The 26049-nt window shown below is 52.6% G+C and overlaps 1 protein-coding gene across 1 annotated transcript in view; it reads right to left on the bottom strand.

The window, feature by feature from the left end:
• Positions 1-24118, bottom strand: part of LOC140411536 (lysocardiolipin acyltransferase 1-like) — a 30999-nt gene extending 6881 nt beyond the window's left edge. Inside the window, exons 1-3 of the mRNA XM_072500623.1 lie at positions 23547-24118; positions 5789-5954; positions 5458-5656 (exon numbers count right to left, since the gene is read on the bottom strand). Coding sequence (XP_072356724.1) covers positions 5458-5656; positions 5789-5953 — 364 coding nt within the window. The 5' untranslated portion in view covers position 5954; positions 23547-24118. The remainder of the gene's footprint in view (positions 1-5457; positions 5657-5788; positions 5955-23546) is intronic.
• Between the last annotated feature and the right edge of the window lie 1931 nt (positions 24119-26049).

Here is a 26049-nt window from a genome sequence, read left to right as displayed (position 1 = left end):
CCCAGGACATGACAGCACGGGGTTAGATACAGAGTAAATCTCCCTCTACACTGTCCCCATCAAACACTCCCAGGACAGGTACAGCACGGGGTCAGATACAGAGTAAAGCTCCCTCTACACTGTCCCATCAAACACATCCCAGGACAGATAAAGCACGGGGTTAGATGCAGAGTAAAGCTCCCTCTGCACTGTCCCCATCAAACACTCCCAGGACAGATACAGCACAGGGTTAGATACAGAGTAAAGCTCCCTCTACACTGTCCCCATCAAACATTCCCAGGACAGGTACAGCACGGGGTTAGATACAGAGTAAAGCTCCCTCAACACTGTCCCCATCAAACACTCCCAGGACAGGTACAGCACGTGGTTAGATACAGAGTAAAGCTGTCCGCATCAAACACTCCCAGGACAGGTACAGCACGGGGTTAGATACAGAGTAAAGCTCCCTCTACACTGTCCCCATCAAACACTCCCAGGACAGGTACAGCATGGGGTTAGATACAGAGTAAAGCTCCCTCTACGCTGTCCCCATCAAACACTCCCAGGACAGGTACAGCACAGGGTTAGATACAGAGTAAATCTCCCTCTACACTGTCCCCATCAAACACTCCCAGGACAGGTACAGCACGGGGTTAGATACAGAGTAACGCTCCCTCTACACTGTCCCCATCAAACACTCCCAGGACAGGTACAGCACGGGGTCAGATACAGAGTAAAGCTCCCTCTACACTGTCCCCATCAAACACTCCCAGGACAGACAAAGCACGGGGTTAGATGCAGAGTAAAGCTCCCTCGACACTGTCCCCATCAAACACGCCCAGGACAGGTACAGCACAGGGTTAGATACAGAGTTAAGCTCCCTCTACACTGTCCCCATCAAACACTCCCAGGACAGGTACAGCACGGGGTTAGATACAGAGTAAAGCTCCCTCTACACTGACCCCATCAAACACTCACAGGACAGGTACAGTACGTGGTCAGATACAGAGTAAAGCTCCCTCTACACTGTCCCCATCAAACACTCCCAGGACAGGTACAGCACGGGGTTAGATACAGAGTAAAGCTCCCTCTATAGTGACCCCATCAAACACTCCCAGGACAGGTACAGCACGGGGTTAGATACAGAGTAAAGCTCCCTCTACACTGTCCCCATCAAACACTCCCAGGACAGGTACAGCACGGGGTTAGATACAGAGTAAAGCTCCCTCTACACTGTCCCCATCAAACACTCCCAGGACAGGTACAGCATGGGGTTAGATACAGAGTAAAGCTCCCTCTACGCTGTCCCCATCAAACACTCCCAGGACAGGTACAGCACAGGGTTAGATACAGAGTAAATCTCCCTCTACACTGTCCCCATCAAACACTCCCAGGACAGGTACAGCACGGGGTTAGATACAGAGTAACGCTCCCTCTACACTGTCCCCATCAAACACTCCCAGGACAGGTACAGCACGGGGTCAGATACAGAGTAAAGCTCCCTCTACACTGTCCCCATCAAACACTCCCAGGACAGACAAAGCACGGGGTTAGATGCAGAGTAAAGCTCCCTCTACACTGACCCCATCAAACACTCCCAGGACAGAGACAGCATGGGGTTCGATACAGAGTAATGCTCCCTCTACACTGTCCCCATCAAACACTCCCAGGACAGGTACAGCACGGGGTTAGATACAGAGTAAAGCTCCCTCGACACTGACCCCATCAAACACTCCCAGGACAGGTACAGCACGTGGTTAGATACAGAGTAAAGCTCCCTCTACACTGTCCCCATCAAACACTCCCAGGACAGGTACAGCACGTGGTTAGATACAGAGTAAAGCTGTCCGCATCAAACACTCCCAGGACAGGTGCAGCACGTGGTTAGATACAGAGTAAAGCTCCCTCGACACTGTCCCCATCAAACACTCCCAGGACGGGAGAGCACGGGGTTAGATACAGAGTAAAGCTCCCTCTACACTGTCCCCATCAAATACTCCCAGGACAGGTACAGCACGGAGTTAGATACAGAGTAAAGCTCCCTCTACAATGTCCCCATCAAACACTCCCAGGACAGGTACAGCACGGGGTTAGATACAGAGTAAAGCTCCCTCTACACTGTCCCCAGCAAACACTCGCAGGACAGATTCAAAGAAGAGGCATACAAATTGGCAAGAAAAAGCAATAGACCTGAGGATTGGAACAGTTTAAAATTCAGCAAAGGCAGTTCAAGGGATTGATTAAGAAGGGGAAAAAGCAATTTAAAAGTAAGCTAGCAGTGAATATAAAAACTGACTGTAAAAGTTTCTATCGGTGAGTAAACAGAATCAAAGAATTCAGAATCTCACAGTGCTGAAAAGGCCCTTCGGCCCATCGAGTCTGCACTGACACATGAAAGGCCCTGACTTGCCCCCCTCATCCCACTTGTCAACACTTGGCCTGAACATTATGACGAGCCAAGTGCCCATCCAAATACTTTTTAAAGGATGTGAGGCAACCCACCTCTACCCCCCTCCCAGGCAGCGCGTTCCACACCGTCACCATCCTCTGGGTAAAAATGTTTTCACTCAAATCCCCCTTAAACCTCCCACCCCTCACCTTGAACTTGTGTCCCCCTCGTAACCGACCCTTCAACTAAGGGGAACAGCTGCTCCCTATCCCCCCTGTCCACGCCCCTCATAACCCTGCAACCTCGATCAGATCGCCCCTCAGACTTCTCTGCTCCAGCGAAAACAACCCAAGCCCCAACCTCTCTTCATAACTGAAATGTTCCGTCCCAGGCACCATCCTGGTGAATCTCCTCTGCACCCCCTCCAGCACCCCCTCCTTCCTATAATGTGGTGCCCAGAATTACACACAGTACTCCAGCTGTGTCCTCACCAATGTTCTGTACAACTCCAACATCACCTCCCTGCTTTTGTAATCTATGTCCCGATTGAGAAAAGCCAGTGTCCCATTTGCCTTTTCCACCCCCCTATTAACCTGCCCTCTGCCTTCAGAGATCTATTCCTGATCAAACCTTGCCTCTCCAAGTGGAGATAGATTCTCTCCTTCAGAATCTTCTCCAGTTGTTTCCCCACCACTGACGTGAGACTCACTGGCCTGTAGTTCTCTGGCTTGTCTCTACAACCTTTCTTAACTAGTGGGACCACATTAGCTGTTCTCCAGTCCTCTGGCACCTCACCAGTGGCCAGAGAGGAATTAAAAATTCGGGTCAGAGCCCCGGCAATCTCCCCCCTCACCTCCCACAGCATCCTGGGACACAATTCATCCGGACCTGGAGACTTGTCCACTTTTAAGCCCGCCAATACCTTGTCACTCTGCCAATTTGCTCACGAGCCTCACAATCTCTCTCCCAGAGTTCTCTAACTATCTTCTCATTCTCTTGGCTGAAGATAGACGTGAAATATTCGTTCAACACCCTACCAATGTCCTCTGGCTCCAACCACAGCTTTCTCCCTTGGTCCCTAATGGGCCCTAATCTCTCCCTGGTTATCCTCTTCCCATTGATACACTTATAGAATATCGGGATCTTCCTTACTTTCACCAGCCAGAGATTTCTCTTTGCTCTCCTAAAAAGATTGATAAAATTAATGTCACCCCCTTGTAGTCAGAAACGGGGGAATTCAGAACAGGGAACAAAGAAATGGCTGAGGAACTAAATTCCTACTTTGCTTCTGTCTTCACCAAGGAAGACATGAATAATGTACCGGAAGTTCTGAGAAACGCAAGTTTCAGTGAGGAGCTGAAGGAAATTAGTATCAGTAAAGAAATGGTTTTGGGGAAATTAATGGGATTGAAGGCGATAAATCTCCAGGGCCTGATAATCTTCATCCCAGAGTACTTAAGGAAGTGGCCCGAGACATAGTAGATCCATTGGTGGTCATTTTCCAAAATTCTTTGGACGCTGGAATGGTTCTTACAGATTGGAGGGTCGCGAAAGTAACCCCGTTATTCAAAAAGGGAGGTAGAGAGAAAACAGGGAACTATAGACCAATGAGCCTAACGTCGGTAGTAGGGAAGTTGCTGGAGTCAGTTATCAAGGATTTCATAGCACAGCATTTGGAAAGCAGTGGGGTAATCAGACAAAGTCAGCTTGGATTTACAAAAGGGAAATCAGGCTTGACAAATCTACCAGAATTCTTTGAGGACGTAATGAGAAGGGTTGACCTGGGAGAACTGGTGGATGTAGTTTATGTAGATTTTCAGAAGACTTTCTACAACGTTTCACAAAGCGGATTACTATGTATAGTTTACGCCCATGGGAGTATGGGTAGTGCCTTGAGATGGATAGAAAGCTGGTCAGCAGACAGGAAGCAAAAAGTTGGAACAAATGGGTCTTTTTCTGATTGTCAGGCAGTGACTAGTGGGGTATCGCAGGGATCTGTGCTCAGACCCCAACTGTTCACATTGTATATTAATGATTTGGACAAGAGAAAGAAATGTTTTATCTCAACATTTACAGCTGATAATTAGTTACAGGGGGGGAGAGAGTGAGCTGTGAGGAGGATGCAGAGGTACTTCAGCGGGATTTGGACAGGCTGAGTGAGTGGCCACATGCCTGGCAGATGCAGTATAATGTGGATAAATGTGAGGTTGTCCGCTTCGGGAGCAAAAATAGGAAGGCAGATTATTATTACATTGAGAGAGGCGGATACTCAGCGAGACCTTGCTGTCCTCGTGCATCAGTCGCTGAAAGTAAGCGTGCAGGTACAGCAGGCAGTAAAGAAGGCAAATGGTATGTTGGCCTTCATAGCGAGAGGATTGGAGTCTAGGAATAGGGATGTTTTACTGCAATTGTATCGGGCATTGGTGAGGCCACACCTGGAGTATTGTGGGCAGTTTTGGTGTCCTGATCTGAGGAAGGATGTTCTTGCTATGGAGGGAGTGCAGCGAAGGTTAACCAGGCTGATTCCTGGGATGGCGGGACTGTCATATGAGGAGAGACTAAGTCGGTTAGGATTATATTCATTGGAGTTTAGAGAATGAGGGGGTCTCATAGAAACTTACACAATTCTACCAGGATTAAACAGATTCAGAAAGAACGTTCCCGATGGTGGGGGAGTCCAGAACGAGGGGTCATAGTTTGAGGATAAGGGGTAAACCTTTTAGGACTGAGGTGAGGAGAAATTTCTTCACCCAGAGAGCGGTGAATCTGTGGAATTCACTCCCACAGAAAGTAGTTGAGGTCAAAACGTTGTGTAATTTGAAGAAGGAATTAGATTTGCTCTCGGGACTAAAGGGATCGAGGGATATGGGGGAAGGCGGGATCAGGGTATTGAACTTGGTGATCAGCCATGATCATAATGAATGGCGGAGCAGGCTCGAAGGGCCGAATGGCATCCTCGTGCTTCAATTTTCTCTGTAGGGACAGCACAGGGTTAAAAAGAGAGTAAAGTTCTCCCTGCACTGTTTAAATAAACACTCTCAGGACAGGTACAGCACGCGATTAGTGTTATATTGGTCAGGTGCACTAACCAAAGCCTGGAATGGATTTGAGGGATGACTTCAGGCAGATCTTCTCCATTCTGAGGTAGCTGTATCTGAGCAGGCAGTTCCACAGATACATCCAATCCAAGCGAGTTCGATGGTTCATGATAATCACGGTGCGCTCACCAGGAATGAAGCCATCACCAGTGACGACCACCCTCACTCCCAGCACCATCTCCAAGAGGGCCTGACAGAGAGACCAAGGCAAAAACACAACAGGGTTCAGATTGTTGAGGAACATTCTCAGCAGCAAGCAGGGGATAGGTCTTTGGAAACAGTCACCAGATTCAGGGCAGTTAACGCAAACACGCACACTTACAACGGGGAGGGTGAGCCAGACGGCAACGATGCGGTCAGTAATCCAGCGGTAGCAGGACGGAGAGAGCAGCATCACGGGAAGGAAGGGAGCCAGCATGAAGATACTGCCAAAGAAGCTGCTGAAGAACAGCAACAGCAGGATGAAAGTCCCCTTCAATGAAAACATTCTGAAAAACATGAGCAAGAGAGTCAACAGCTGGCAGATCAGAGCGAGAACTCCACTCAAACTGGCATTGCAGAACAGTGAGGAACACCGGTGATGGGGAAAGATTTTAGTCCCTATATAACACTGGGGTACAGTACTGGTGGGGGAGGGTCTGTCACTGTATAACACTGGGGTACAGTACTGGTGGGGACGGGTCTCTCTCTGTATAACACTGGGGTACAGTACTGGTGGGGATGGGTCTGTCACTGTATAACACTGGGGTACAGTACTGGTGGGGACGGGTCTGTCACTGTATAACACTGGGGTACAGTACTGGTGGGGACGGGTCTCTCTCTGTATAACACTGGGGTACAGTACTGGTGGGGGAGGGTCTGTCACTGTATAACACTGGGGTACAGTACTGGTGGGGACGGGTCTCTCTCTGTATAACACTGGGGTACAGTACTGGTGGGGGAGGGTCTGTCACTGTATAACACTGGGGTACAGTACTGGTGGGGGAGGGTCTGTCACTGTATAACGCTGGGGTACAGTACTGGTGGGGACGGGTCTGTCACTGTATAACACTGGGGTACAGTACTGGTGGGGATGGGTGGGTCACTGTATAACACTGGGGTACAGTACTGGTGGGGACGGGTCTGTTACTGTATAACACTGGGGTACAGTACTGGTGGGGACGGGTCTGTCACTGTATAACACTCAGGTACAGTACTGGTGGGGACGGGTCTGTCACTGTATAACACTGAGGTACAGTACTGGTGGGGAGGGTCTGTCACTATAACACTGGGGTACAGTACTGGTGGGGACGGGACTGTCACTGTATAACACTGGGGTACAGTCCTGGTGGGGCTGGGTCTGTCACTGTATAACACTGGGGTACAGTACTGGTGGGGACGGGTCTCTCTCTGTATAACACTGGGGTACAGTACTGGTGGGGATGGGTCTGTCACTGTATAACACTGGGGTACAGTACTGGTGGGGACGGGTCTGTCACTGTATAACACTGGGGTACAGTACTGGTGGGGACGGGTCTCTCTCTGTATAACACTGGGGTACAGTACTGGTGGGGGAGGGTCTGTCACTGTATAACACTGGGGTACAGTACTGGTGGGGACGGGTCTCTCTCTGTATAACACTGGGGTACAGTACTGGTGGGGGAGGGTCTGTCACTGTATAACACTGGGGTACAGTACTGGTGGGGGAGGGTCTGTCACTGTATAACGCTGGGGTACAGTACTGGTGGGGACGGGTCTGTCACTGTATAACACTGGGGTACAGTACTGGTGGGGATGGGTGGGTCACTGTATAACACTGGGGTACAGTACTGGTGGGGACGGGTCTGTTACTGTATAACACTGGGGTACAGTACTGGTGGGGACGGGTCTGTCACTGTATAACACTCAGGTACAGTACTGGTGGGGACGGGTCTGTCACTGTATAACACTGGGGTACAGTACTGGTGGGGACGGGTCTGTCACTGTATAACACTGGGGTACAGTACTGGTGGGGACGGGTCTGTCACTGTATAACACTGGGGTACAGTACTGGTGGGGACAGGTTTGTCACTGTATAACACTGGGGTATAGTACTGGTGGGGACGGGTCTGTCACTGTATAACACTGGGGTACAGTACTGGTGGGGACGGGTCTGTCACTGTATAACACTGGGGCACAGTACTGGTGGGGACGGGTCTGTCACTGTATAACACTGGGGTACAGTACTGGTGGGGACGGGTCTGTCACTGTATAACACTGGGTACAGTACTGGTGGGGACGGGTCTGTCACTGTATAACACTGGGGTACAGTACTGGTGGGGATGGGTGGGTCACTGTATAACACTGGGGTACAGTACTGGTGGGGACGGGTCTGTTACTGTATAACACTGGGGTACAGTACTGGTGGGGACGGGTCTGTCACTGTATAACACTCAGGTACAGTACTGGTGGGGACGGGTCTGTCACTGTATAACACTGGGGTACAGTACTGGTGGGGGAGGGTCTGTCACTGTATAACACTGGGGTACAGTACTGGTGGGGACGGGTCTGTCACTGTATAACACTGGGGTACAGTACTGGTGGGGACGGGTCTGTCACTGTATAACACTGGGATACAGTACTGGTGGGGACCGGTCTGTCACTGTATAACACTGGGGTACAGTATCGGTGGGAACGGGTCTGTCACTGTATAACACTGGGGTACAGTACTGGTGGGGATGGGTCTGTCACTGTATAACACGGGTACAGTACTGGTGGGGACGGGTCTGTCACTGCATAACACTGGGGTACAGTACTGGTGGGGATGGGTCTGTCAGTGTACAACACTGGGGTACAGTACTGGTGGGGACGGGTCTGTCACTGTATGACACTGGGATACAGTACTGGTGGGGACAGGTCTCTCACTGTATAACACTGGGGTACAGTACCGGTGGGAACGGGTCTGTCACTGTATAACACTGGGGTACAGTACTGGTGGGGATTGGTCTGTCACTGTATAACACTGGGGTACAGTACTGGTGGGGACGGGTCTGACACTGGATAACACTGGGGTACAGTAATGCTGGGGAGGGTCTGTCACTATAACACTGGGGTACAGTACTTGTGGGGACGGGTCTGTCACTGTATAACACTGGAGTACAGTACTGGTGGGGATGGGTCTGTCACTGTATAACACTGGGGTACAGTACTGGTGGGGGCGGGTCTGTCACTGTATAACACTGGGTACAGTACTGGTGGGGGCGGGTCTGTCACTGTATAACACTGGGGTACAGTACTGGTGGGGAGGGTCTGTCACTATAACACTGGGGTACAGTACTGGTGGGAATGGGTCTGTCACTGTATAACACTGGGGTACAGTACTGGTGGGTATGGGTCTGTCACTGTATAACACGGGTACAGTACTGGTGGGGACGGGTCTGTCACTGCATAACACTGGGGTACAGTACTGGTGGGGATGGGTCTGTCAGTGTACAACACTGGGGTACAGTACTGGTGGGGACGGGTCTGTCACTATATAACACTGGGGTACTGTACTGGTGGGGACGTGTCTGTCACTGTATAACACTGAGGTACAGTACTGGTGGGGACGGGTCTGTCACTGTATAACACTGGGGTACAGTACTGGTAGGGACGGGTCTGTCACTGTATAACACTGGGGTACAGTACTGGTGGGGACGGGTCTGTCACTGTATGACACTGGGGTACAGTACTGGTGGGGACGGGTCTGTCACTGTATGACACTGGGGTACAGTACTGGTGGGGATGGGTCTGTCACTGTATAACACTGGGGTTCAGTACTGGTGGGGACTGGTCTGTCACTGTATAACACTGGGGTACAGTACTGGTGGGGACGGGGCTGTCACTGTATAACACTGGGGTACAGTACTGGTGGGGACGGGTCTGTCACTGTATGACACTGGGATACAGTACTGGTGGGGACGGGGCTGTCACTGTATAACACTGGGGTACAGTACTGGTGGGGACGGGTCTGTCACTGTATAACACTGGGGTACAGTACTGGTGGGGACGGGTCTGTCACTGTATAACACGGGTACAGTACTGGTGGGGACGGGTCTGTCACTGCATAACACTGGGGTACAGTACTGGTGGGGATGGGTCTGTCAGTGTACAACACTGGGGTACAGTACTGGTGGGGATGGGTCTGTCACTGTATAACACTGGGGTACAGTACTGGTGGGGACGGGTCTGTCACTGTATAACACTGAGGTACAGTACTGGTGGGGAGGGTCTGTCACTATAACACTGGGGTACAGTACTGGTGGGGACGGGACTGTCACTGTATAACACTGGGGTACAGTACTGGTGGGGATGGGTCTGTCAGTGTACAACACTGGGGTACAGTACTGGTGGGGATGGGTCTGTCACTGTATAACACTGGGGTACAGTACTGGTGGGGACGGGTCTGTCACTGTATAACACTGAGGTACAGTACTGGTGGGGAGGGTCTGTCACTATAACACTGGGGTACAGTACTGGTGGGGACGGGACTGTCACTGTATAACACTGGGGTACAGTCCTGGTGGGGCTGGGTCTGTCACTGTATAACACTGGGGTACAGTACTGGTGGGGACGGGTCTCTCTCTGTATAACACTGGGGTACAGTACTGGTGGGGATGGGTCTGTCACTGTATAACACTGGGGTACAGTACTGGTGGGGACGGGTCTGTCACTGTATAACACTGGGGTACAGTACTGGTGGGGACGGGTCTCTCTCTGTATAACACTGGGGTACAGTACTGGTGGGGGAGGGTCTGTCACTGTATAACACTGGGGTACAGTACTGGTGGGGACGGGTCTCTCTCTGTATAACACTGGGGTACAGTACTGGTGGGGGAGGGTCTGTCACTGTATAACACTGGGGTACAGTACTGGTGGGGGAGGGTCTGTCACTGTATAACGCTGGGGTACAGTACTGGTGGGGACGGGTCTGTCACTGTATAACACTGGGGTACAGTACTGGTGGGGATGGGTGGGTCACTGTATAACACTGGGGTACAGTACTGGTGGGGACGGGTCTGTTACTGTATAACACTGGGGTACAGTACTGGTGGGGACGGGTCTGTCACTGTATAACACTCAGGTACAGTACTGGTGGGGACGGGTCTGTCACTGTATAACACTGGGGTACAGTACTGGTGGGGACGGGTCTGTCACTGTATAACACTGGGGTACAGTACTGGTGGGGACGGGTCTGTCACTGTATAACACTGGGGTACAGTACTGGTGGGGACAGGTTTGTCACTGTATAACACTGGGGTATAGTACTGGTGGGGACGGGTCTGTCACTGTATAACACTGGGGTACAGTACTGGTGGGGACGGGTCTGTCACTGTATAACACTGGGGCACAGTACTGGTGGGGACGGGTCTGTCACTGTATAACACTGGGGTACAGTACTGGTGGGGACGGGTCTGTCACTGTATAACACTGGGTACAGTACTGGTGGGGACGGGTCTGTCACTGTATAACACTGGGGTACAGTACTGGTGGGGATGGGTGGGTCACTGTATAACACTGGGGTACAGTACTGGTGGGGACGGGTCTGTTACTGTATAACACTGGGGTACAGTACTGGTGGGGACGGGTCTGTCACTGTATAACACTCAGGTACAGTACTGGTGGGGACGGGTCTGTCACTGTATAACACTGGGGTACAGTACTGGTGGGGGAGGGTCTGTCACTGTATAACACTGGGGTACAGTACTGGTGGGGACGGGTCTGTCACTGTATAACACTGGGGTACAGTACTGGTGGGGACGGGTCTGTCACTGTATAACACTGGGATACAGTACTGGTGGGGACCGGTCTGTCACTGTATAACACTGGGGTACAGTATCGGTGGGAACGGGTCTGTCACTGTATAACACTGGGGTACAGTACTGGTGGGGATGGGTCTGTCACTGTATAACACTGGGGTACAGTACTGGTGGGGACGGGTCTGACACTGTATAACACTGGAGTACAGTACTGGTGGGGATGGGTCTGTCACTGTATAACACTGGGGTACAGTACTGGTGGGGGCGGGTCTGTCACTGTATAACACTGGGTACAGTACTGGTGGGGGCGGGTCTGTCACTGTATAACACTGGGGCACTGTACTGGTGGGGAGGGTCTGTCACTATAACACTGGGGTACAGTACTGGTGGGGACGGGACTGTCACTGTATAACACTGGGGTACAGTACTGGTGGGGATGGGTCTGTCACTGTATAACACGGGTACAGTACTGGTGGGGACGGGTCTGTCACTGCATAACACTGGGGTACAGTACTGGTGGGGATGGGTCTGTCAGTGTACAACACGGGTACAGTACAGGTGGGGACGGGTCTGTCACTGTATAACACGGGTACAGTAATGCTGGGGAGGGTCTGTCACTATAACACTGGGGTACAGTACTGGTGGGGACGGGTCTGTCACTGTATAACACTGGAGTACAGTACTGGTGGGGATGGGTCTGTCACTGTATAACACTGGGATACAGTACTGGTGGGGGCGGGTCTGTCACTGTATAACACTGGGTACAGTACTGGTGGGGACGGGTCTGTCACTGTATAACACTGGGGTACAGTACTGGTGGTGAGGGTCTGTCACTGTATAACACTGGGGTACAGTACTGGTGGGGAGGGTCTGTCACTATAACACTGGGGTACAGTACTGGTGGGGACGGGTCTGTCACTGTATAACACTGGGGTACAGTACTGGTGGGGATGGGTCTGTCACTGTATAACACGGGTACAGTACTGGTGGGGACGGGTCTGTCACTGCATAACACTGGGGTACAGTACTGGTGGGGATGGGTCTGTCAGTGTACAACACTGGGGTACAGTACTGGTGGGGACGGGTCTGTCACTGTATGACACTGGGATACAGTACTGGTGGGGACGGGTCTCTCACTGTATAACACTGGGGTACAGTACCGGTGGGAACGGGTCTGTCACTGTATAACACTGGGGTACAGTACTGGTGGGGATTGGTCTGTCACTGTATAACACTGGGGTACAGTACTGGTGGGGACGGGTCTGACACTGGATAACACTGGGGTACAGTAATGCTGGGGAGGGTCTGTCACTATAACACTGGGGTACAGTACTTGTGGGGACGGGTCTGTCACTGTATAACACTGGAGTACAGTACTGGTGGGGATGGGTCTGTCACTGTATAACACTGGGGTACAGTACTGGTGGGGGCGGGTCTGTCACTGTATAACACTGGGTACAGTACTGGTGGGGGCGGGTCTGTCACTGTATAACACTGGGGTACAGTACTGGTGGGGAGGGTCTGTCACTATAACACTGGGGTACAGTACTGGTGGGAATGGGTCTGTCACTGTATAACACTGGGGTACAGTACTGGTGGGTATGGGTCTGTCACTGTATAACACGGGTACAGTACTGGTGGGGACGGGTCTGTCACTGCATAACACTGGGGTACAGTACTGGTGGGGATGGGTCTGTCAGTGTACAACACTGGGGTACAGTACTGGTGGGGACGGGTCTGTCACTATATAACACTGGGGTACTGTACTGGTGGGGACGTGTCTGTCACTGTATAACACTGAGGTACAGTACTGGTGGGGACGGGTCTGTCACTGTATAACACTGGGGTACAGTACTGGTAGGGACGGGTCTGTCACTGTATAACACTGGGGTACAGTACTGGTGGGGACGGGTCTGTCACTGTATGACACTGGGGTACAGTACTGGTGGGGACGGGTCTGTCACTGTATGACACTGGGGTACAGTACTGGTGGGGATGGGTCTGTCACTGTATAACACTGGGGTTCAGTACTGGTGGGGACTGGTCTGTCACTGTATAACACTGGGGTACAGTACTGGTGGGGACGGGGCTGTCACTGTATAACACTGGGGTACAGTACTGGTGGGGACGGGTCTGTCACTGTATGACACTGGGATACAGTACTGGTGGGGACGGGGCTGTCACTGTATAACACTGGGGTACAGTACTGGTGGGGACGGGTCTGTCACTGTATAACACTGGGGTACAGTACTGGTGGGGACGGGTCTGTCACTGTATAACACGGGTACAGTACTGGTGGGGACGGGTCTGTCACTGCATAACACTGGGGTACAGTACTGGTGGGGATGGGTCTGTCAGTGTACAACACTGGGGTACAGTACTGGTGGGGATGGGTCTGTCACTGTATAACACTGGGGTACAGTACTGGTGGGGACGGGTCTGTCACTGTATAACACTGAGGTACAGTACTGGTGGGGAGGGTCTGTCACTATAACACTGGGGTACAGTACTGGTGGGGACGGGACTGTCACTGTATAACACTGGGGTACAGTACTGGTGGGGATGGGTCTGTCAGTGTACAACACTGGGGTACAGTACTGGTGGGGATGGGTCTGTCACTGTATAACACTGGGGTACAGTACTGGTGGGGACGGGTCTGTCACTGTATAACACTGAGGTACAGTACTGGTGGGGAGGGTCTGTCACTATAACACTGGGGTACAGTACTGGTGGGGACGGGACTGTCACTGTATAACACTGGGGTACAGTCCTGGTGGGGCTGGGTCTGTCACTGTATAACACTGGGGTACAGTACTGGTGGGGACGGGTCTGTCACTGTATCACACTGGGGTACAGTACTGGTGGGGTGGGTCTGTCACTATAACACTGGGGTACAGTACTGGTGGGGACGGGTCTGTCACTGTATAACACTGGGGTACAGTACTGGTGGGGAGGGTCTGTCACTGTATAACACTGGGGTACAGTACCAGTGGGGGCGGGTCTGTCACTGTATAACACTGGGGTACAGTACTGGTGGGGACGGGTCTGTCACTGTATAACACTGGGGTACAGTACTGGTGGGGACGGGTCTGTCACTGTACAACACTGGGGTACAGTACTGGTGGGGACGGGTCTGTCACTGTATAACACTGGGGTACATTACTGGTGGGGAGGGTCTGTCACTATAACACTGGGGTACAGTACTGGTGGGGACGGGTCTGTCACTGTATAACACTGGGGTACAGTACTGGTGGGGACGGGTCTGTCACTGTATAACACTGGGGTACAGTACTGGTGGGGAGGGTCTGTCACTATACCACTGGGGTACAGTACTGGTGGGGACGGGTCTGTCACTGTATAACACTGGGGTACAGTATTGGTGGGGACGGGTCTGTCACTGTATAACACTGGGGTGCAGTACTGGTGGGGACGGGTTTGTCACTGTAGAACACTGGGATACAGTACTGGTGGGGACGGGTCTGTCACTGTATAACACTGGGGTACAGTACTGGTGGGGACTGGTCTGTCACTGCATGACAATGGGGTACAGTACTGGTGGGGACGGGTCTGTCACTGTATAACACTGGGGTACAGTACTGGTGGGGACGGGTCTGTCACTGTATAACACTGGGGTACAGTACTGGTGGGGACGGGTCTGTCACTGTATAACACTGGGGTACAGTACTGGTGGGGACGGGTCTGTCACTGTATAACACTGGGTACAGTACTGGTGGGGACGGGTCTGTCACTGTATAACACTGGGGTAGAGTACTGGTGGGGACGGGTCTGTCACTGTATAACACTGGGGTACAGTACTGGTGGGGACGGGTCTGTCACTGTATAACACTGGGGTACAGTACTGGTGGGGACGGGTCTGTCACTGTAGAACACTGGGGTACAGTACTGGTGGGGGCGGATCTGTCACTGTATAACACTGGGGTACAGTACTGGTGGGGACGGGTCAGTCACTGTATAACACTGGGGTACAGTACTGGTGGGGACGGGTCTGTCACTGTATAACACTGGGGTACAGTGTCATAGAATTATCATAGAATTTACAGTGCAGAAGGAGGTCATTCGGCCCATCGAGTCTGCACCGGCTCTTGGAAAGAGCACCATACCCAAGGTCAACACCTCCACCCTAACCCCACAACCCAGTAACCCCACCCAACACTAAGGGCAATTTTGGACACTAAGGGCAATTTATCCTGGCCAATCCACCTAACCTGCACATCTTTGGACTGTGGGAGGAAACCGGAGCACCCGGAGGAAACCCACGCAGACACGGGGAGGATGTGCAGACTCCGCACAGTCAGTGACCCAAGCCGGAATCGAACCTGGGACCCTGGAGCTGTGAAGCAACTGTGCTATCCACAATGTTACCGTGCTGCCCCCCAAAATTTTTTAAATCCCGATGCCGAATTGCTGTATCATAATCAAGCCTACATATGATGAAAATCGCTCGTCACAAGTAGGCTTCAAATGAAGTTACTGTGAAAAGCCCCTAGTCGCCACATTCCGGCGCCTGTTCGGGGAGGCTGGTACGGGAATTGAACCGTGCTGCTGGCCTGCCTTGGTCTGCTTTCAAAGCCAGCGATTCAGCCTTGTGCTAAACCACCTTGCCAGTACTGGTGGGGACGGGTCTGTCACTGTATAACACTGGGGTACCGTACTTGTGGGGAGGGTCTGTCACTATAACACTGGGGTACGGTACTGGTGGGGAGGGTCTGTCACTATAACACTGGGGTACAGTACTGGTTGGGATGGGTCTGTCACTGTATAACACTGGGGTACGGTACTGGTGGGGAGGGTCTGTCACTATAACACTGGGGTACAGTACTGGTGGGGACGGGTCTGTCAGTGTATAACACTGGGGTACAGCGCTGGTGGGGACGGGTCTGTCACTGCATAACACGGGTACAGTACTGGTGGGGACGGGTCTGTCACTGTATAACACTGGGATACAGTACTGGTGGGGACGGGTCTGTCACTGTATAACACTGGGGTACAGTACTGGTGGGGATGGGACTGTCACTCTGTAACACTGGGGTACAGTACTGGTGGGGACAGGTCTGTCACTGTATAACACTGGGGTACAGTACTGGTGGGGACGGGTCTGTCACTGTATAACACTAGGGTACAGTACTAGTGGGGGGGTCTGTCACTGTATAACACTGGGGTACAGTACTGGTGGGGACGGGTCTGTCACTGTATAGCACTGGGGTACAGTACTGGTGGGGACGGGTCTGTCACTGTATAACACTGGGGTACAGTACTGGTGGGGACGGGTCTGTCACTGTATAACACCGGGGTACAGTACTGGTGGGGACGGGTCTGTCACTGTATAACACTGGGGTACAGTACTGGTGGGGACGGGTCTGTCACTGTATAACACTGGGGTACAGTACTAGTGGGGGGGTCTGTCACTGTATAACACTGGGGTGCAGTACTGGTGGGGACGGGTCTGTCACTGTATAACACTGGGGTACAGTACTGGTGGGGACGGGTCTGTCACTGTATAACACTGGGGTACAGTACTGGTGGGGACGGGTCTGTCACTGTATAACACTGGGGTACAGTACTGGTGGGGACGGGTCTGTCACTGTATAACACTGGGGTGCAGTACTGGTGGGGACGGGTCTGTCACTGTATAACACTGGGGTACAGTACTAGTGGGGGGGGTCTGTCACTGTATAACACTGGGGTACAGTACTGGTGGGGACGGGTCTGTCACTGTATAACACTGGGGTACAGTACTGGTGGGGACGGGTCTGTCACTGTATAATACTGGGGTACAGTACTGGTGGGGACGGGCCTGTCACTGTATAACACTGGGGTACAGTACTGGTGGGGATGGGTCTGTCAGTGTATAACACTGGGGTACAGTACTGGTGGAGACGGGTCTGTCACTGTAGAACACTGGGGTACAGTACTGGTGGGGACGGGTCTGTCACTGTATAACACTGGGGTACAGTACTGGTGGGGACGGGTCTGTCACTGTATAACACTGGGTACAGTACTGGTGGGGACGGGTCTGTCACTGTATAACACTGGGGTACAGTACTGGTGGGGACGGGTCTGTCACTGTATAACACTGGGTACAGTACTGGTGGGGATGGGTCTGTCAGTGTATAACACTGGGTTACAGTACTGGTTGGGATGGGTCTGTCACTGTATAACACTGGGGTACAGTACTGGTGGGGACGGGTCTGTCACTGTACAACACTGGGGTACAGTACTGGTGGGAACAGGTCTGTCACTCTGTAACACTGGGGTACAGTACTGGTGGGGGCGGGTCTGTCACTGTATAACACTGGGTACAGTACTGGTGGGGACGGGTCTGTCACTGTATAACACTGGGATACAGTACTGGTGGGGACAGGTCTGTCACTGTATAACACTGGGGTACAGTACCGGTGGGGAATCCATATCCCAGTGAGAGTCAGTGTGTGTGGAACTGTATCCCAGTGAGAGTCAGTGTGTGTGGGACTGTACCCAAGTGAGAGTCAGTGTGTGTGGAACTGTATCCCAGTGAGAGTCAGTGTTTGTGGAACTGTATCCCAGTGAGAGTCAGTGTGTGTGGGACTGTACCCCAGTGAGAGTCAGTGTGTGTGGAACTGTACCCCAGTGAGAGTCAGTGTGTGGGGAACTGTACCCCAGTGAGAGTCAGTGTGTGTGGAACTGTACCCCAGTGAGAGTCAGTGTGTGTGGATCTGTACCCCAGTGAGAGTCAGTGTGTGGTGAACTGTATCCCAGTGAGAGTCAGTGTGTGTGGAACTGTATCCCAGTGAGAGTCAGTGTGTGTGGAACTGTATCCCAGTGAGAGTCAGTGTGTGTGGGACTGTACCCCAGTGAGAGTCAGTGTGTGTGGAACTGTATCCCAGTGAGAGTCAGTGTTTGTGTAACTGTATCCCAGTGAGAGTCAGTGTGTGTGGGACTGTACCCCAGTGAGAGTCAGTGTGTGTGGGACTGTACCCCAGTGAGAGTCAGTGTGTGTGGAACTGTATCCGAGTAAGAGTCAGGTGTGTGGAACTGTACCCCAGTGAGAGTCAGTGTGTGTGTAACTGTACCCCAGTGAGAGTCAGTGTGTGTGGAACTGTACACCAGTGAGAGCCAGTGTGTGTGGAACTGTATCGCAGTGAGAGTCAGTGTGTGTGGAACTGTATCCCAGTGAGAATCAGTGTGTGTGGAACTGTATCCCAGTGAGAGTCAGTGTGTGTGGGACTGTACCCCAGTGAGATTCAGTGTGTGTGGAACTGTATCCCAGTGAGAGTCAGTGTTTGTGGAATGTATCCCAGTGAGAGTCAGTGTGTGTGGGACTGTACCCCAGTGAGAGTCAGTGTGTGTGGAACTGTATCCCAGTAAGAGTCAGTGTGTGTGTGGAACTGTACCCCAGTGAGAGTCAGTGTGTGTGGAACTGTATCCCAGTGAGAGTCAGTGTGTGTGGGACTGTACCCCAGTGAGAGTCAGTGTGTGTGGAACTGTATCCCAGTGAGAGTCAGTGTGTGTGGAACTGTACCCCAGTGAGAGTCAGTGTGTCGGGAACTGTACCCCAGTGAGAGTCAGTGTGTGTGGAACTGTACCCCAGTGAGAGTCAGTGTGTGTGGAACTGTACCCCAGTGAGAGTCAGTGTGTGTGGAACTGTATCCCAGTGAGAGTCAGTGTGTGTGGAACTGTATCCCAGTGAGAGTCAGTGTGTGTGGGACTGTACCCCAGTGAGAGTCAGTGTGTGTGGAACTGTATCCCAGTGAGAGTCAGTGTTTGTGTAACTGTATCCCAGTGAGAGTCAGTGTGTGTGGGACTGTACCCCAGTGAGAGTCAGTGTGTGTGGGACTGTACCCCAGTGAGAGTCAGTGCGTGTGGAACTGTATCCTAGTAAGAGTCAGGTGTGTGGAACTGTACCCCAGTGAGAGTCAGTGTGTGTGTAACTGTACCCCAGTGAGAGTCAGTGTGTGTGGAACTGTACACCAGTGAGAGCCAGTGTGTGTGGAACTGTATTCCAGTGAGAGTCAGTGTGTGTGGAACTGTATCCCAGTGAGAGTCAGTGTGTGTGGAACTGTCCCCCAGTGAAAGTCAGTGTGTGTGGAACTGTACCCCAGTGAGAGTCAGTGTGTGTGGAACTGTATCCCAGTGAGAGTCAGTGTGTGGGGAACTGTACCCCAGTGAGAGTCAGTGTGTGGGGAACTGTACCTGAGTGAGAGTCAGCATGTGTGGAACCCATTCCCCAATGAGTCAGAGTACTCAATGCTGGAGGAGCCCAGCACATCTGTACAAAAGACAAGGCTGAGGCATTCGCAACAATTTTCAGCCAGCAGTGTCGAGTGGATGATCCACTCGGTCTCCTCCGGAGGTCCCAGCATCACAGATGTCAGTCTTCAGCCAATACGATTCACTCCACTCGATACCAAGAAACGGCTGAAGGCACTGGATACGGCAAAGGCTGTGGGGCCCTGACAATATCCCGGCAATAGTACTGAAGACTTGTGCTCCAGAACTTGCCGCACCCCTAGCCACGCTGTTCCAGTACAGCTACAACACTGGCATCTACCCGGCAATGTGGAAAATTGCCCAGGTGTGTCCTGTACACAAGAAACAGGACAAATCCAACCCAGCCAATTCCCGCCCGATCAGTCTCCTCTCCATCATCAGCACAGTGACGGGAGGAGTCATCGACAGTGCTATCAAGTGGCACGTACTCAGCAATAAGCTACCTCCTTTTGAGTTGGACTGAGAGCGCACTGGTGAAGGACGTTCGCCTGAAAATATTTCAGAATTTCCTCCTCTCCCTTACCCTTTACTCAAACAGTATCCTGCTCAATATACCCGGACCGCCCGCTTTTACCTACTTCCCCAAATCCACACAGCGGACTGTCCCGGCAGGCCCATTGTGTCAGCATGCTCCTGCCCCACCGAACCTATTTCCTCTTATCCGGACTCCATCCTCCCTCCTCTGGTCCATTCCCTCCCCACCCACATCCGGGATTCCTCTGATGCCCTGCGTCATATTCACAGCGTCCCGTTCGCGGGCCCGAACCGCATTCTATTCACCAGGGCTGTGCAATCCCTCGACACCTCCATCCCACACCAGGGTGGCCCGAGAGCTCTTCGCTTCTTCTCGAAAAGAGGCCCGGACAATTCCCATCCACCACCACTCTCCTCCGCCTGGCTTAACTCGTTCTATCTCTCAACAACTTCTCCTTTAACTCATCCCACTTTCTCCAAATCAAAGGTGTAGCAATGGGTACCCGCATGGGTCCTAGCTACGCTTGCCTTTTTATGGGGTATGTGGAACATTCCTTGTTCCAGGTCTATCCGGGCCTCCTCCCACAACTCCTTTACCGATACATCGATGACTGTTTTGGTGCCACGTCATGCTCTCGCCCGGACCTGGAAAGATTCATCAACTTCGCTTCCAGTTTTCACCTGGTCCATCTCAGACACTTCCCTTTCCAATAGACTATCCACTAATATCCACTACAAGCCCACTGACTCCCACAGCTATCTGGACTACAGCTCTTCGCACCCTACACCCTGTAAGGACTCCATCCCTTTCTCTCAACTCCTTCGCCTCCGTCGCATTTGTTCCGATGATGCCACTTTCCAAAATGGTGCTTCGAAAATGTGTTCCTTCTTCCTCGACCGTGATTTCCCACCTACAGTTGTGGATAGGGCCCTCGAGAGTGTGCGGTCCATCTCCCGCGCCACTACCCTCGCCCCCTCCACTCCCTCCCAGAACAAGGATAGATGCCCCCTCTCGTTCTCACATTTCATCCCATCAGCCTCCGTATACAAAGCATAATCCTCTGTCATTTTCGCTAACTCCAGCGTGATGCCACCACCAAACACATCTTCCCTTCACTCCCCCTGTCAGCATTCCGCAGAGACCGTTCCCTCAGAGATAATCTAGTCCCCTCCTCCACCATACCCAGTACCTCTCCCATCACCCATGGCACCTTCCCATGCAACCGCAGAAGGTGTAACACCTGCCCCTTTACCTCTTCCATGCTTAACATCCCAGCCCCAAAACACTCATTCCAGGTTAAGCAGCGTTTCACTTGCATCTCTTCCAATCTGGCCAATTGCATTCTCTGCTCCCAATATGGTCTCCTCTATATCGGAGAGACCAAACGCAGACTGGGTGATCGCTTTGCTGAGCACGTTCGGTCTGTGCGCATTCAGGACCCTGACCTTCCCGTTGCTTGCTATTTTAACACAAGACCCTGCTCCCATGTCCACATGTCTGTTCTTGGCCTGCTGGAATGTTCCGGTGACGCTCAACACAAACTGGAGGAACCACATCTCATCTTCCGGTTAGGCACGCGACAGCCTTCCGGCCTGAACATCGAATTCAACAACTTCAGATGATCAGCTCTACCCCACCTCGACCCATTTGTTCATTTAATTTTAACCGTCTTTTACCATTTCTTTCTTTCCCAATATATATTTAACCCCCCCCCCCAATCTTATCCATCTTTCCTGCACCTTTCTCCTCTTTGCTTCCCCCGTCCCCTCCCCTACATCTACGGTTCATCCTCTGATGTTAGTTTCCCTGCTGTTTGGCCTTTCACATCTGTTGTCCTCTCTGGGAACTGCCATTAACACTCTGTTCCCTTGGTTTCTGTGGCCATTAGCACTCTGTTCCCTTGGTTTCTGTGGCCATTAGCACCCGGTTTCCCTGGGTTTCTGTGTCTATGACTCATCTTTCATCCTCACTCCACAGTATAAATATTTCCCACTTTCTCTGTCTGTTAGCTTTGACAAAGAGTCATCGGACTCGAAACGTTCGCTCTTTTCTCTCCTTACAGATGCTGCCAGGCCTGCTGAGATTTTCCAGCATTTTCTCTTTCGATCCTGATCAATATCTGGGTCAGTATCATCACTCTATAGCTTTTGAACATAGAGATATAGAAAATAGAAGCAGGAGGCCATTTGGGCCCTCCGAGCCTGCTGTAAAGCCCTCATCTTTTACCATCTCCCCAGCCACGTGTTCATTTCACTACCCACCTGTTTCTGTACTCACTACTATGGGGGTGGGGGGTGTGGCGGTGGCACGGTGATTAGCACTGCTGTCTCACAGCGCCAGGTTCGATTCCGACCTTGCGCGAGTGTCTGTGCGGAGTTTGCACTTTCTCCGTGTCTCCGTGGGTTTCCTCCGGGTGCTCCAGTTTCCTCCCACAGTCCAAAGATGTGCAGGTTAGGTGGATTGGCCATGATAAATTGCCCTTAGTGTCCAGGGATGTTTTGGTTAGTTTAAGGGGTTTTGGATTAGGGCAGGAGGTGGGCTTGGGAGGAGAGCTCTTTCAGAGGATTAGTGCCAGCTCGATGGGCCAAATGGCCCTGTTCTGCACTGCAGGGATTCTAAGTTATTGGATCATTCTCGTATGTATTGGCTGCTAATGTGGATCACCCTCATAGGCACTGGATCTCAATATAAAAGCAGGGATGTACTTCTGAAGCTTTATAAAGCATTAGTTAGGCCCCATTTAGAATACTGTGAGCAATTTTGGGCCCCACACCTCAGGAAGGACATACTGGCACTGGAGCGGGTCCAGCGGAGATTCACACGGATGATCCCAGGAATGGTAGGCCTAACATACGATGAACGTCTGAGGATCCTGGGATTATATTCATTGGAGTTTAGGAGGTTGAGGGGAGATCTAATAGAAACTTACAAGATAATGAATGGCTTAGATACGGTGGACGTAGGGAAGTTGTTTCCATTAGCAGGGGAGACTAGGACCCGGGGGCACAGCCTTAGAATAAAAGGGGGTCACTTTAGAACAGAGATGAGGAGAAATGTCTTCAGCCAGAGAGTGGTGGGTCTGTGGAATTCATTGCCACAGAGGGCGGTGGAGGCCGGGACGTTGAGTGTCTTTCAGACAGAAGTTGATCAATTCTTGATTTCTCGAGGAATTAAGGGCTACGGAAAGAGAGCGGGTAAATGGAGCTGAAATCAGACATGATTGAATGGTGGAGTGGACTCGATGGGCTAAATGGCCTTACTTCCGCTCATGTCTTATGGATGGATCCCCTCACAATCATCATAGAAACGTTACAGCACAGGAGGGCATTTGGCCCATCTGTCCATGCCACCCTGAGGACACCTGGTGCCCTTTCTAATCCCCCCTTCCTGCACCTGGTCCAGATCTTACAGCAGTAACGGTGCAGATCCAGGTACTTTTTAAAAGAATTTTAAAAGGGTCTCTGCCTCCACCACCAACTTGGGCAGCGATTGGGTGACCAGGTAACAGTCTCAATATAGAACACTGTGGCTACCACAGCAGGTCAAAAGTGGTGCAGAGAATTGTTGAAATAGATGCTCACCTGCCTGCCTCCCCCTCGACACCGCTGGGTGAGCAAAGTCCGACCACCGACACGGTACCACTGAGGTGCAGCACCCGCTGTTACACTCCCTCTTCAGGAGTCAAATGTCCTCCTTTCACTGGGAGGGAACCACTCTCCTCTTCAACCTCAACATCATTCCAGGAGTCTCTCCCTCACTCCGGGGGAGTCTCACTCTCCCTCAGTCCCTCTCTCCCTCAGTCCCTCTCTCCCTCAGTCCCTCTCTCCCTCCCTCTTTCTCTCTCTCTCAGTCCCTCTCTCCCTCAGTCCCTCTTTCTCTCTCCCTCAGTCCCTCTCTCCCTCAGTCCCTCTTTCTCTCTCTCTCAGTCCCTCTCTCCCTCAGTCACTCTCTCTCTCTCCCTCAGTCCCTCTCTCTCACTCCCTCAGTCCCTCTTTCTCTCTCCCTCAGTCCCTCTCTCCCTCAGTCCCTCTTTCTCTCTCCCTCAGTCCCTCTCTCCCTCAGTCCCTCTTTCTCTCTCTCTCAGTCCCTCTCTCCCTCAGTCCCTCTTTCTCTCTCTCTCTCAGTCCCTCTCTCTCACTCCCTCAGTCCCTCTCTCTCACTCCCTCAGTCCCTCTCCCTCAGTCCCTCAGTCCCTCTTTCTCTCTCCCTCAGTCCCTCTCTCTCACTCCCTCAGTCCCTCTCTCTCACTCCCTCAGTCCCTCTCTCTCACTCCCTCAGTCCCTCTCCCTCAGTCCCTCTCTCTCTCTCCCTCAGTCCCTCTCTCCCTCAGTCCCTCTCTCTCACTCCCTCAGTCCCTCTCCCTCAGTCCCTCTCTCTCTCTCCCTCAGTCCCTCTCCCTCAGTCCCTCTCTCTCTCTCCCTCAGTCCCTCTCTCTCTCAGTCCCTCAGTCCCTCTCTCTCTCAGTCCCTCAGTCCCTCTCTCTCACTCCCTCAGTCCCTCTCTCTCACTCCCTCAGTCCCTCTCCCTCAGTCCCTCTCTCTCTCTCTGTACCTCTCACTCCCTCAGTCCCTCTCTCTCACTCCCTCAGTCCCTCTCTCTCACTCCCTCAGTCCCTCTCCCTCAGTCCCTCTCTCTCTCTCCCTAAATCCCTCTCTCTCTCAGTCCCTCTCTCTCTCTCTCTCCCTCTCTCTCTCTCTCAGTCCCCCTCTCCCTCAGTCCCTCTCTCTCTCAGTCCCTCTCTCTCTCCCTCTCTCTCTCTCTCAGTCCCCCTCTCCCTCAGTCCCTCTCTCTCTCAGTCCCTCTCTCTCTCTCCCTCCCTCTCTCTCTCTCTCTCTGTCTCTCCCTCAGTCCCTCTCTCTCTCAGTCCCCCTCTCCCTCAGTCCCTCTCTCTCTCACTCTCTCTCTCTCTCTCTCTGTCCCCCTCTCCCTCAGTCCCTCTCTCTCTCAGTCCCTCTCTCTCTCTCTCTCAGTCCCCCTCTCCCTCAGTCCCTCTCTCTCTCAGTCCCTCTCTCTCTCTCTCTCCCTCTCTCTCTCTCTCAGTCTCCCTCCCCCCCCTCTCTCTCTCTCAGTCTCTCTCTCTCTCAGTCCCTCTCACTCTCTCTCCCCGGGCTCTCTCTGTGTCGGCCCCGGGCTCTGTCTCTCTCCCCGGACTCTCTCTCTGTCTCTCTCCCCGGACTCTCTCTCTGTCTCTCAGTCCCTCTCTCTCTCAGTCCCTCTCTCTCTCTCTCAGTCCCTCTCTCTCTCTCTCAGTCCCTCTCACTCTCTCTCCCCGGACTCTCTCCCCGGGCTCTCTCTCTGTCTCTCGGCCCCGGGCTCTCTCTGTCTCTCGGCCCCGGGCTCTCTCTCGGCCCCGGGCTCTGTCTCTCTCCCCGGACTCTCTCCCCGGGCTCTGTGTCGGCCCCGGGCTCTGTCTCTCTCCCCGGACTCTCTCCCCGGGCTCTCTCTCGGCCCCGGGCTCTGTCTCTCTCCCCGGACTCTCTCCCCGGGCTCTCTCTCGGCCCCGGGCTCTGTCTCTCTCCCCGGACTCTCTCCCCGGGCTCTCTCTCGGGCCCCGGACTCTCTCCCTGTCCCCGGGCTCTCTCCCCGGGCTCTCTCTCGGCCCCGGGCTCTCTCCCCGGGCTCTGAATCGGGCCCCCGGCTCTCTCCCTGTTTCTCTCCCGGATTCCGGACACTTTGCTGCCGGAAGCCGCCGCGATTCCCTCCGAATAAACACTCCGGGTGGAAACCAGGAAACATCCCATAACCCCCGTCACCATAGTTACTGACCCCCGTCACCATAGTTACTGATCCCCCGTCACCATAGTTACTGATCCCCCGTCACCATAGTTACTGATCCCCCGTCACCATAGTTACTGGTCCCCCACCAGCATAGTTACTGATCCCCATCATCATAGTTACTGATCCCCCATCACCATAGTTACTGGTCCCCATCACCATAGTTACTGATCTCCATCACCATAGTTACTGATCTCCATCACCATAGTTACTGATCCCCGTCACCATAGTTACTGATCCCCCGTCACCACAGTTACTGACCCCCATCACCATAGTTACTGATCCCCACCAGCATAGTTACTGACCCCC

This window comes from Scyliorhinus torazame, chromosome 4 (assembly GCF_047496885.1).
Source record: "Scyliorhinus torazame isolate Kashiwa2021f chromosome 4, sScyTor2.1, whole genome shotgun sequence".
In the NCBI taxonomy this organism is placed as follows: domain Eukaryota; kingdom Metazoa; phylum Chordata; class Chondrichthyes; order Carcharhiniformes; family Scyliorhinidae; genus Scyliorhinus; species Scyliorhinus torazame.
The sequence above is the reverse complement of the archived record's forward strand: the minus strand, read 5'-3'. Positions and strand labels throughout refer to the sequence as shown.